General features: G+C 54.3%; 1 protein-coding gene across 1 annotated transcript; it reads left to right on the top strand.

The window, feature by feature from the left end:
* The first annotated feature begins 6,248 nt into the window (after positions 1-6,248).
* On the top strand, positions 6,249-8,225 carry FIGNL2 (fidgetin-like 2). The gene has a single exon (XM_012651855.1). It carries the CDS (start codon positions 6,249-6,251, stop codon positions 8,223-8,225), a length of 1,977 nt encoding a protein of 658 aa, XP_012507309.1.
* Positions 8,226-11,949: the final 3,724 nt, after the last annotated feature.

Below are 11,949 nucleotides of genomic sequence, written 5' to 3'. Positions count from 1 at the left end.
GTGTGTTGGCCAGTTGTGAAGACTGAATCACATCTCATCAATCCTGGAGGACTTCCTAAAAATGAGAGTAGGGGTTTTAGGAATTATTTCACTCTTCCTTCCAGTAATTCGTTCTGTAACTATTGACTGCCTGTGAGTTTGAAGGGCTGTGCTCCGTGGGGAGAAGAATCAAGTGGGGTTCCGGCTGCCTATGTGTACAATGCTCTTCATGGCCAAGCGTCTGCAGGGAAAGCTGCTTCAGGAGCAAGACTTAGTTCCCCGAACTGGGCAGCGTCAGACAGGGTGTTTTCTCCAGAGTCCTAGCGACCACCAGGTAGGCCGCAAAATCCAGATAAGGAACTATGTGCCCAGCCTAGGGGCATGTACGGTCATCTGATGGCACTTTCACAGGGAAAGGAACAGCTCTCCTTGGGCTGTTTTACCAGGAGAAAACCCAAATGCTCCTGCTTGGTTTGAAGGGTAAATACACAGCACTTGGGGCAGATACGGAGACTGTTTGCACAGGCCCAGGAAAGGAGTGCCGGTGTGTGCTGTGCCACAGCCTCAGGCGCCTCCGGCTGCTAGGACCAGAGAGGCGTGCGGTGCGTGGCTGAGCCTGCACTCCGCAACCAGACTGCTGGGCTTTGAACCCCACCTCCACTGCATAAAGCTGGGCGCCCCTGCAGATGTATGAATCTCTCTGTACCGCTGTCGCCTCCGCTGTACAATGGGGCTGCCAGGAGGGCTACATAAGATGTAAAATATAGGCTGGGCGCAGTGGCTCACGCCTGTAATCCCAGCACTCTGGGAGGCCTAGGCGGGAGGATCGCTCGAGGTCAGGAGTTCGAGACCAGCCTGAGCAAGAGTGAGACCCCATCTCTACTAAAAAAAAATACAAAGAAATTAGCTGGACAACTAAAAATATATAGAAAAAATTAGCCGGACATAGTGGTGCATGCCTGTAGTCCCAGATACTTGGGACGCTGAGGCAGGAGGATCGCTTGAGCCCAGGAGTTGGAGATTGCTGTGAGCTAGGCTGATGCCACGGCACTCTAGACCGGGCGACAGAGTGAGACTCTGTCTCAAAAAAAAAAAGAAAAAAAGATGTAAAATATAGAAGAGGGGCTGGTTCGTCCCCAGTGCCTGCGTGCTGGCAACTGGCCTGTCATATCAGAGCTGGAAGGAACTTCCTTTCACAGAACATTCTCCATGTTCCCCAACCCCCAAAGGAAGTGATTTGTTCAGAGTCACTCAGGTTGAGGCACTGCTTGGGTTCTTAATTTGTACTACTTGTGCCCCACACTGGACTGGGTATTTTGCATAATCTTTTTAATCCCACAGCCACTCTGCGCATGGTATATGTTATGCCCTTTAATAAATGGAGAAATTGAGGTTCAGCAATGTCAGGCAGCCTGCCCAGGGCCACAGTGTGTCTTGGGCCTGTATTCAAACTAGGTCTCCTTGATTCAAAGCCTACCCTCTCTCCCAAGTCCTCAGGGCCTTTCTTCACTTCCAGTCTAGCTGATACAGTGCACTGGAGTGTGTGGTCTGTGAACATGGAAGGGAGGCAGGGGATCCCTCTCCTGGGGAGATCTTTCCTGGAGGTGCCTGCAGGAGGCAAAGTGGCAGCAGTGGGGCAGTGGTGGGAGAATGGTGGGTGTCTCTGTGTGAGAGCAAGAGGGCTGTAACTGGCCTAGGGGTGGGGGCAGAAAGCCAGGCCTGGTGGGCCTGGGCCTGTCAGGAAGTATCCTACTGAGATTGCACTGTGTGTGTGTGTATACAGACATATGCACATGAGCCTGTAGCTGTGCACATCTGTGCACACCCCTGGTGGGGTGTGCATACATGTTGGTGTCTGCTTGGCTCATTGGCTCATGTGAGCCAGCACTCTCAGCCTGTGTGGAGGTAAGACAACCTCCCCTCCTTCGCAAACTTCTGCCCTCCTCCTGCCCTTGGGTTGAGTGTGGTTCTTGGGCAGCTGAGTTCTGACCAGACCTTTGTTCTTTCCCTTGAAAGGAGTTAGAAGCAAATGTAGTGCTATGGAACTAAATTTAGCAGAAGTTGCTGACCTGGTCCCCTGCTTCCCAGTTAGACCACTTAAAGGATCTATAGCAGATGCCATATCATTGCATGTAGACAATGATGTCTTAAAGAAGAATGAAGGAGAAAAGAGAAAGGCTGGTAGCTAGTGGGGGACCCAGGGCCAAGGTAGGTCGTTTTGAAGATGGGAAAGAATTAAGCTTGCTGTGGGGAGGCAGCCAGGACAGAGTAGGGAGGAGGGATAGTTAATCGATGGTGCAAGGTCCCAGTCTTGGCCAGTATGGGTTCCAGGGCTGGGATGGATTGACTCTCAGCCTTCTGACTGCAAGGTTGATACAGATGTAGAGAAAGGTGAAAACAGAGGGCCAAGGCCAGGCGCGGTGGCTCACGCCTGTAATCCTAGCACTCTGGGAGGGTGAGGCGGGTGGATCGTTTGAGCTCAGGAGTTCGAGACCAGCCAGAGCAAGAGTGAGACCCCCGTCTCTACTAAAAATAGAAAGAAATTAGCTGGACAATAAAAAAATATACATAGAAAAAATTAGCCGGGCATGGTGGCGCATGCCTGTAGTCCCAGCTACTCGGGAGGCTGAGGCAGAAGGACTGCTTGAGCCCAGGAGTTTGAGATTGCCGTGAGCTAGGCTGATGCCACGGCACTCTAGCCTGGGCAATAGAGTGAGACTCTGTCTCAAAAAAAAAAAAAACAACAAAAAACCCCAAAAAAACAGAAGGCCAGAGATCAGGGATATTTGCCCAATGGCTTCATTTTTTCCTTCCTGGCTAAAATGGGAGAAATTTGCCTGGAATGGAAGGGCCAGTATCTGAGATTGAGTGCAGAGATCAAGCGGTCTGGATGAAGTGTCATGGACAAGGTCCCCCTGGGGAAGGGCTAGAGAGAGGGCTGAGCCCTGGAGTAGAAGAGATACAGTGGGTATGAAGCTGGCAGGACAGGGGTGGAGGACTGGAGGTGGCTTCCTGGAGTCTATTCCCGGGGATGACCAGGGCCAGAGTGTGTGGTGTGAGGGTGGGGATTTGAGTGAAGATTGCTGGGGGCCAGGGCAGGAGCCGGTGAGAGGGAGCCTGGCCCAAGAGTCTTTGGGGAATGAGGGGAAGGAGGACCTCACTGACAGCATGAAAAAAGGCAGAGGGGCTGGCAGGAGGTGAAGGAAATGCATGTGGACAAGTCCAGATCCAGAGCCTTCTTTAGTGTGTCTGTGTCCTTCAGAGGGGACACAGCTTGCAGTTTAATATGCTGTCATCAAGGTCAAATCTCTTTTTCCATGTTAATAAAGGAGCCAAAGCACAGATAACACTGAACAGAAAAAACAGTTTTGGGGTCCATGTAATAACACAATACTTGCATTTGTATAACTTTGACGTTACCTCTTAAGACCCTGCAACAGAACAACTTGTGATTTTTGATGTTCCTGGAAATTGCCATCTTTGGCACCAGCTAATGCCTCTGATCTTTGGAGATTCCTCTCAGCAAGAGCTGGAGAGCTGCACATCTGCCCTCCACAGACCTCATACTTAACTCCCTGAGTCTCCTGCCACTGGTGGCCACTATCGCCTTTCTCATGGGGGCAGAACAGCCTGGAGAACTTGCCTTCCTTTTTAACACATTAACTGCTGTGTGAGCTGTATTTACCTCACGCTAGTTTTGAGCCTGGGGCCTTGCGAAGCAAAACCTGGACAAAATCCTGCAGTTGGTTCATGCAAATCTTACTTGTTGATGTTCTATTATTACAATTAATATTGACAATTTAATTCTAAAAACGTGGATTAAATGAAGTCAATAAATTTTGTTTTTCTATTTATGTTTACCTTTAAATTACACTTAAGCCTGACAAGTCAAGAAAAACTTTACCCTTATGAACTATTTTTCAAGTTTTCACATTACTTTTTACATTACTGATTTTCAAGTTTTTATATTACTTTTCTATTGAAAGTAACAGAAAACAAAAAATAAATTTTTCATTAAATTAGAAAGGATCATTTTATTTTTGAAGTTTTAATTCTATTTTCATAATAAAACACCATGGAAAAAACATTTTTTTCCAGTGTGGCAGTCAATGTGTTAAGCTTTGGTATCTAAGGCTCATGCCTTCCCTAGGGCAGGACGATGAGAGTAAATAGTTTTATTTTCAAAGACTGTCTTCTCCCATTGATGTCAGGTCACTGCCATAGGAAGTAGTGAGAATCAACAGAGGTGGGGTGCTGTCAACAAGCTGCTGAAATAAGGCCAACTGTGGAGAACTGAGAATAGACTTAATTTCAGTCACTTTACCACTCCCCCACTTACATCCCCTTTCAAGGCCCTAGTGACCCGACATTTCTTGGTGCTTTCTACAGACTCACAGTGTATGGTTATTCAGGTTGTGCACTGCACCAGGGCCCTACTTCTAAGGGGGCACAAATCACACTTTAGACACTGTAGATGTGTAGATTTATGACAGTTTTCCAGAAGGTGGCAGTAAAGTGCCTTGAGGAAGGCAATAGGGCATCTGAGCTAGCATGGCCCTGGCTTTCAGGGTGCATTGTGCTTTGTACCTTTAAAGGTGTTGTTCCTGTGATCTGGGCTGACCTGCTCTGTAGCCTGTCTGGTCAACTTGGTCTCTCATCCTTCAAGGTCTAGTAAAGACACCATCTCCTTGGTGAGGTCTTCTCAACCAGGTGTGAAATGTCTCCCAGAGTCCCAGAGCTATTGGCACACACCTCTATTTTCTCACGCCACAGAGGACGTTGTCTACCTGTCTCCTGCACCTGGCTGAACCATCCTATTCACCTTTCAGTCTGTCTCCATGCCTAGCAAAGCTTGGGATTTGCTCAATAAAAATTTGTTGAAGAAAGGATATTGAACTTAGGAGAAGAGATGAACCTGTGAAGTAACTTGTCTTGTAAAAAGCTTAGGTTTGAGAAACAATCATCAGCAAAAACCATCTCTGGGTATGCCATGGGCTCATTTAGTCTTTGAGATTTTATCCTAGGATGAGGCCGGCCCATTTGGAGCCACGTGCCTGGATGGTGCTATTCCCTAGGCCCCAAACCCCTTTTACTAATGTTTGGCTTGTGCCTTGACAGGTACTAAGGGACAGTGTAAGAAACAGCTGTGGAAACTTTCTGTGTTGTGTTTACAACACAGATGTCAAGAAGGACATTGTTTATTACATCTCACAGACCTGCTTCCTGAGGTCCACGAAAAAAGGTTCTATGATCTCAATGTCAGGAACATTTTTGCTTCTTTTGAGTAATGGTGATTTTTACTTTGCAAAGTGAGTGTGATCTCATCTCCTTTATTTCGTTACTGAGAAGTTCAGAGACAAATCTGTGATTTAGTTTCTATGATGTGCATTGTTGAGTACCAACTTTCCCCTGTCTTCTCCAGAATGTGATCTGTATCATATTTTTGTACTGTGGCGAGACATACTGGGAATGAGGCAGGTGGCAGCACCTGCCCTGGGCACAGCCATTACCTACAGTTGGGTCTGCAACCCAGGTACTCTGTACTTCATCAGGCAGGGGCTAAAAGAACCAGTGGAAAGGAAGTGAATGGTTCTGGGTGGGCCAAGGAGGTTTCCCAGGAAGCAAAAGGCACCGCTGCACACACACATCCACATCTCTGATCTCAGGCCCTAAGAGAGCCTTGGAATCTCAGGGAAGGCTGAAGTGAATAGAGAATTTAGGAATATCAAACTGCTGGACCACTAGGCCAGGGACCCTAGGCAGCCCTCAGTCATCTTTACATAACCCTGGTGCCTCTGTATTGGCCAGCACATAGTGGGTGAGCTGCAAATATGTCACTGAATGAGCCTCGCCTGGGTTTGAATAGGCCCAGAGCTGGGGTGTCCCAGCCATTGCCTGATCCTTCACTTTATTAGGTCTGAAAGTAAGGACTGTGTGGCCTACAGAGGGCATGGCTGGTGTGGCCAGGACAAAATGATAACCATTGCCTACAAGGTGAAGTTGGGGCCAACCATGTCCTTTCCAGATCCCTCTTTGCTCTGAGGAAAATATTTTCAGATAACTTTAATCCTGGGACATAAAGGGTATTTGGTGCCTGGAGGAAGGGCCGCAGGAGGGTGGGACGGTAGGTGGTAGATGCTGGAAGACCAGCCTGTCCCGGGCTACAGTCTAAGTGGGCTGGCCTATGCCTGGCGGGCGGTCGGTGGAGCTCAGCGGCTCTGCAGGACCTCATCAGCTGCTCCTCCCTCTTGCCTGCAGCTCTGTCGAAAATGCACTGGACACCGGAACACGCCCAGCCCCTCAACCAGTGGCCAGAGCAGCACTTGGACGTCTCCTCCACTACCCCGTCGCCGGCCCACAAGTTGGAGTTGCCCCCTGGGGGTCGCCAGCGCTGCCACTACGCTTGGGCACACGATGACATCTCCGCCCTCACTGCCTCCAACCTCCTCAAGCGCTACGCAGAGAAGTACTCGGGGGTCCTGGACTCGCCCTACGAGCGCCCCACCGTGGGCGGCTACGGCGATGCCACCTTCCTCAACGGCGCCAAGGGGGACCCCGAGCCCTGGCCTGGGCCAGAGGCACCCTATCCCTTGGCCTCACTCCACGAGGGCCTCCCAGGAGCCAAGTCGGGCAGTGGGGGCGGTTCCGGGGGTCTCGGGGGCTCCCCTGTTTTAGCCGGGAACCTGCCGGAACCCCTCTACGCCGGCAATGCATGCGGGGGCCCGTCGGCGGCGCCCGAGTACGCGGCGGGCTACGGCGGGGGGTACCTGGCGCAAGGTTACTGCGCGCAGACGGGCGCCGCGCTGCCCCCGCCGCCGCCGGCCGCGCTGCTGCAGCCCCCGCCCCCGCCGGGGTACGGCCCCTCGGGGCCTCTGTACAACTACCCTGCGGGGGGCTACGCGGCGCAGCCCGGCTATGGCGGTCTCCCACCGCCCCCGGCGCCGCCCCCGGCCCCCTACCTGACCTCGGGCCTGCCCGCGCCCACGCCCCTGCCGCTGCCAGGGCCGCCGCGTCCGGCGCCCACCTCCTACAGCTTCCAGACGGCCGCTCCGGGCGCGGAGGCCGGAGTGTCGCTGAAGCGCAAAGCCGCCGACGAGGGCGCAGAGGGCCGCTACCGCAAGTACGTTTACGAGCCCGCAAAGGCGGCGGCCGACGGCGCCTCCTATCCCGCCGGGGACAGCAGCGAGTGTAGGGGCAACGGGTTCCGGGCAAAGCCGCTGGGAGCCGTGGAGGAGGCGTCGGGCAAGTACGGTGGCGGCGTCCCCGTCAAGGTCCTGGGCTCTCCAGTCTACGGCCCGCAACTCGAGCCCTTTGAGAAGTTCCCGGAGCGGGCCCCCGTGCCAGCTTCTCGTGGGGGCTTCGCGGTGCCGTCGGGGGAGCCACCCAAAGGTGTGGACCCGGGGACCCTAGAGCTGGTGACCAGCAAGATGGTGGACTGCGGGCCTCCGGTGCAGTGGGCGGATGTGGCAGGCCAGGGGGCGCTCAAGGCGGCGCTGGAAGAGGAGCTGGTGTGGCCCCTGCTGAGGCCGCCCGCCTACCCCGGCAACCCGCGCCCGCCGCGGACCGTCCTGCTCTTTGGGCCCCGTGGCGCTGGCAAAGCACTGCTGGGCCGCTGCCTCGCCACGCAGCTGGGCGCCACGCTGCTGCGCCTGCGCGGTGTGACCCTGGCTGCACCCGGCGCCGCCGAGGGCGCGCGCCTCCTCCAGGCTGCCTTCGCGGCTGCGCGCTGCCGCCCGCCCGCCGTGCTCCTCATTAGCGAGCTGGACGCGCTGCTCCCGGCCCGAGACGACGGGGCGGCTGCCGCGGGCGCGCTGCAGGTGCAGCTCCTGGCCTGCCTGGACGGCAGCTGCGGCGCGGGGGCCGATGGTGTGCTGGTCGTGGGCACCACATCGCGGCCGGCTGCTTTGGACGAGGCGACCCGCCGGCGCTTTGCTCTCCGCTTCTACGTGGCGTTGCCCGACAGCCCGGCCCGCGGGCAGATCCTGCAGCGGGCGCTGGCCCAGCAGGGCTGCGTGCTCAGCGAGCCGGAGCTCGCGGCTCTGGTGCAGGGCACCCAGGGCTTCTCTGGGGGCGAACTGGGGCAGCTGTGCCAGCAGGCAGCGGCCGGGGCGGGCCTCCCGGGGCTGCAGCGCCCCCTCTCCTACAAGGACTTAGAGGCGGCGCTAGCCAAGGTGGGCCCTAGGGCCTCCCCCAAAGAGCTGGACTCGTTCGTGGAGTGGGACAAAATGTACGGCTCTGGACACTGATGGCGCGCGGGGAGGCTGCGGGAGCCGCCGCTCCTCCCTCCCTGCCTTCTCCACTTAGGAGGGAGGTCATTGACCGAATCCGGCTGGGAGGGTGCCTGCCGAGTGGTGAATGTGGGGTGGGGGACGGGAGGGCTCTGCCGGTGGATTTTTTTTTCGTGGGAGGGAAAAGGCTTCTGCCAGGCAGATACATGCCATATGCGCCGTGTACTCAGGTTTTTCCTATTTATTGTGGACGAGAAGCTCGCCATCTCCGCTCGGCAGACGGGGCAGTCCTGGCATAGACTGGCACCCGGAGCCTCAGGAACTCCTGCTCTCTTGCCACAATTCTTTTGTCTCCTCACTATCTGAATGGCACCCTCCTCCTCCCCTCTCTCTCCATCCCGTTCTTTGCATTGCTTAGTTTTCTCTCCCTGTTGCTTTGTCACTGCCCCCCACCCCAGCCCCTCGCTGGCCCTGTTTCTCTTTTGCTCCTTCCTCTCTGCCCACCTCTCCATCCCTTGCTCTCCGGAGTCCCTGTACTTTCATGCCTCTCCCTGCCTTCTGTCCCCCTTACTCAGACTGCAGTGTCCCTTTGCAGGAGATCTGGAGGCCCAGGGGCTGAGGAGGAGGGGAGGAGGGGTTTCCCTTTCACCTGGTTGTCCCTCACCCAGTTGAAATTTGGGTGGGGGGATCGGGGTCAAGCAAAAAGAAAAACCCAAAGAAGGGGTTTTTGGGGGTTTGTTTTTGAGGGAAAATCCCAAAAATGTAGCTTGTTTAATATTTTAGGCCTCTTATTTTTGTAAGATTGTGTAGAATTTGCTGTTTTGTTTTTTTTTTCTTTTGACAACTCAGGAAGAAACTGACCTCAGAAAGAATGTTAGGCTTTTGCTGCTGCTCTCCTGTGTGTTCCCCCCACCCCACCCCACCCCAGGAAGCAAATTCTCCCAGAAGACTCAGAAAGTGAGACCTGTGGGGACGGGGAGAGGAAGACCCAGAGGCCTCACTCAAGCCCCAGCTATTCCTGGGACAGAAGCAGAATGTATTTCTAAGGGCTTCCTCCCCAGGTGCCAGGTTGTAGGCAGGGGTGTGGGGGAGTGGGAGGGGATTTGAGAGAGAGGGTAGGTCTTCCTTCCTGCTGCTCTCCTCTCTGGGACCCACCCCTCAGTTAGTGTTGTCTGCGAAGGGTTATCCAGAGTTGGGATGGCCTTGCCTGTTTCCTGCCCCAGACCCAGACCAGACAGTAGGCTGGGAAGGCACAAATGGGAAGGTAACCTCAGCAGAAAGTCCTCAGAGAGGTCATCTCACCTGGCCGCTGCCTTGGCAGAGATCCCCAGTAACTTCCGCTAAGGGAATCCCATCTGGGAAGACAGTCTGGCCACAAGTCTGGTTGTGCAGAAGGTGGACCTCAGCCACCTTCTCTGTTGGGAGGCTTGGAGGAGGGTTGGGCACCCTCACAGGAGAAGGTTCCCCTAGAGTCCTAGGCCTGGAGCCCTGGGGGCTGGGCGAGGGTGAAGGAGATAGGCAGAGTGTTTACCTGACATGGGAAATCTCTGTCCTACCCACACTTTACACCAGGCTAGAGCGCTTCTGTCTGGGAACCACATTCCTCTCCTTCCCACCAGTTTTCCCTTGGTGGGGTTTTAGCAGTTTGCTCCCCGCACCCAGCCCATATCACAGACCTGATCTTCAGTCCAAAGGGAGGGACACATCCTCCTCACCTCCTTTTCTCTCTCCCACCTTGGCCTCTCTTCCCTTTCCCTGCCTGCCCCTCCATTTCCTAGAGTCTGTGCCACCTCCCACTCCTGGCTGGGAGGATGTCCATGGGGGACCTTTCAGGTGCCAAGGTGCTGAGGGCTTGTGTTGGCCTAGACATGCTACAGGAAAGCTGCTCTGTTTTTCCCCTTTCCCTGCTTGCTCTCTCTCTGACCCTCCTCTCCTTGGAGCCAGCTGATCACAGGGCTTTGGTGCCTCAGAAGCAGTAGGCCCCAGGGTCTCAGCTGTGAAAGACCCTTGGAGGGAGCATGGAGTGAGGGGGTTCTCTCTCAGGTGTGTGTATGTATGGGGCGGGGGGTGGAGGGTGTCGGGAAATGGGGTTGGGATCCTACCTTCCCTTCAAGGGGCAGGCAGCTCTGCCCGAGACCCGGAATCCCCACCGCTTCCTTTACTGGGCTCTCTGTTCCCCAGGCCTGGGGAACTTTGCACAAGGAGACGGCCCCCAGGCTACTGACACCTACCTCATGGGCACTGGGGCGGGTAAGGGGAGGGCAGGTCCAACTCTGGCAGTGTTGGGGGGGCATACCAAAGAATCCAGGGGCAGGGTGTGGGGAGGGCAGACTCAGTAAGCTGGCCCTCTCCTTCCTCTACCCAGATTGGGGTTGGGATCCTCTCCTCCAGCTGTAACCATTTCTACCTCATTTTGCTGCGTGTTGTACATGGACGTATTTATCTCCTGTCTGACGATGCTCTGCAGTTGTGGTCTGTCTACCTCAGAAGAGACTGTATTTTAAAAGAAAGTATTACACAGTATTAAAGCGATGACGTGGTTTTCAGAGGATTTCTTGGGGACAGTGGGATGTGGGGAGCCCTCTGAGAAATGCCAGGGCACCCAGGTCTGCTAGTGCCCTGCGTGGGGCCCTGTGGGTGTTTCTATTCCTTCAGCAAAAAGTTATCCCAGGACACCTGTTATTTGTTCCGGCACAGTGAGTACCTACCCCGAACTGGGCACTGAGGCTGTAGAGTGAAAAGCCTCCGGATAGGGAGGCCCTCCTGCAATTCTGAACTCTAGAGGCTCAGAACCGAGATTGACTCATCGTATTGAGGGGCAAGGAAGGGCTCACATGTTTGTTGAATGACTAAATGAATGGACAGATGAATGCATGGAGGAAAGGGGAGCTGAAGAGGAGGAGGGGTCACCCAGAACCTGCCGCATTCTTTGTTGAGCAGAGCTAGGGCTAATACTTGTATTCCACCCTTGGGTGGAGCGCAGGGAGCAGAGGGCAGGGTGTGGAGACAGCCGAGTTCCAGTGTGCCAGGTCACATGAGATCCTTTGCCCACCACCCCACCATCTATCAGTCCTCAGACTCTACCTTTGACAGCTTGTCATAACCTGGGAGACTGAGAAAACCAGGAAGGAACACTTGCTGAAAAGGCTGTGTGGAGTATGCCTGGGAGAGATTTGGACCCACAACTTCCTAGGTCCTTGAATGCTCTCAGCAAAATTGTTGAAAATGCATAAGAGCTCAAGGGAGGCTGTGCACCCGGGCTCCCTGCTTAGGGCTTACCACAGGCTTGCAGGAGGCCAAGCAGCACCAGAGAGACCCTGCCAAGCAAACAGCTGCTCCTCCCAGAGGGACAGATATGGTATGCCTGGATGTGGGGGCTCTAGGGCACTGCCCAGGGTTCGGTGACCCCAACTCTCAGGCCCTCAGGTCCAGACCCACCCCCCAACTCCTCTAGTTTATTATACACCTACTTTGTGCAGATATTGTGCACGGCACTGAGAATACAAAAAGGGTCAAGCACAGCCACTGTTTCTGGAGAGCCCACAACCCAGGTGGGAAAAGCGCAACAACAGATCATTTAAAAATACAACTTGATAAAGCTGCTTGGGGTGGGGGGGGCATATAAAATTAATCTTTATATTCATACATCTGGCATGATTACCTGGTACATAGAAGACACTGGGTAAAGGTTTGTTGAATAAATCCTCTAATTAATTTCCAGATAAGTGCCTTGATGGAGGAT

Source organism: Propithecus coquereli, unplaced genomic scaffold, assembly GCF_000956105.1.
Source record: "Propithecus coquereli isolate 6110/MARCELLA unplaced genomic scaffold, Pcoq_1.0 Scaffold111, whole genome shotgun sequence".
Classification (NCBI taxonomy): domain Eukaryota; kingdom Metazoa; phylum Chordata; class Mammalia; order Primates; family Indriidae; genus Propithecus; species Propithecus coquereli.
Note: the sequence above shows the minus strand (reverse complement) of the source record. Positions and strands in the feature narration are given on the sequence as shown.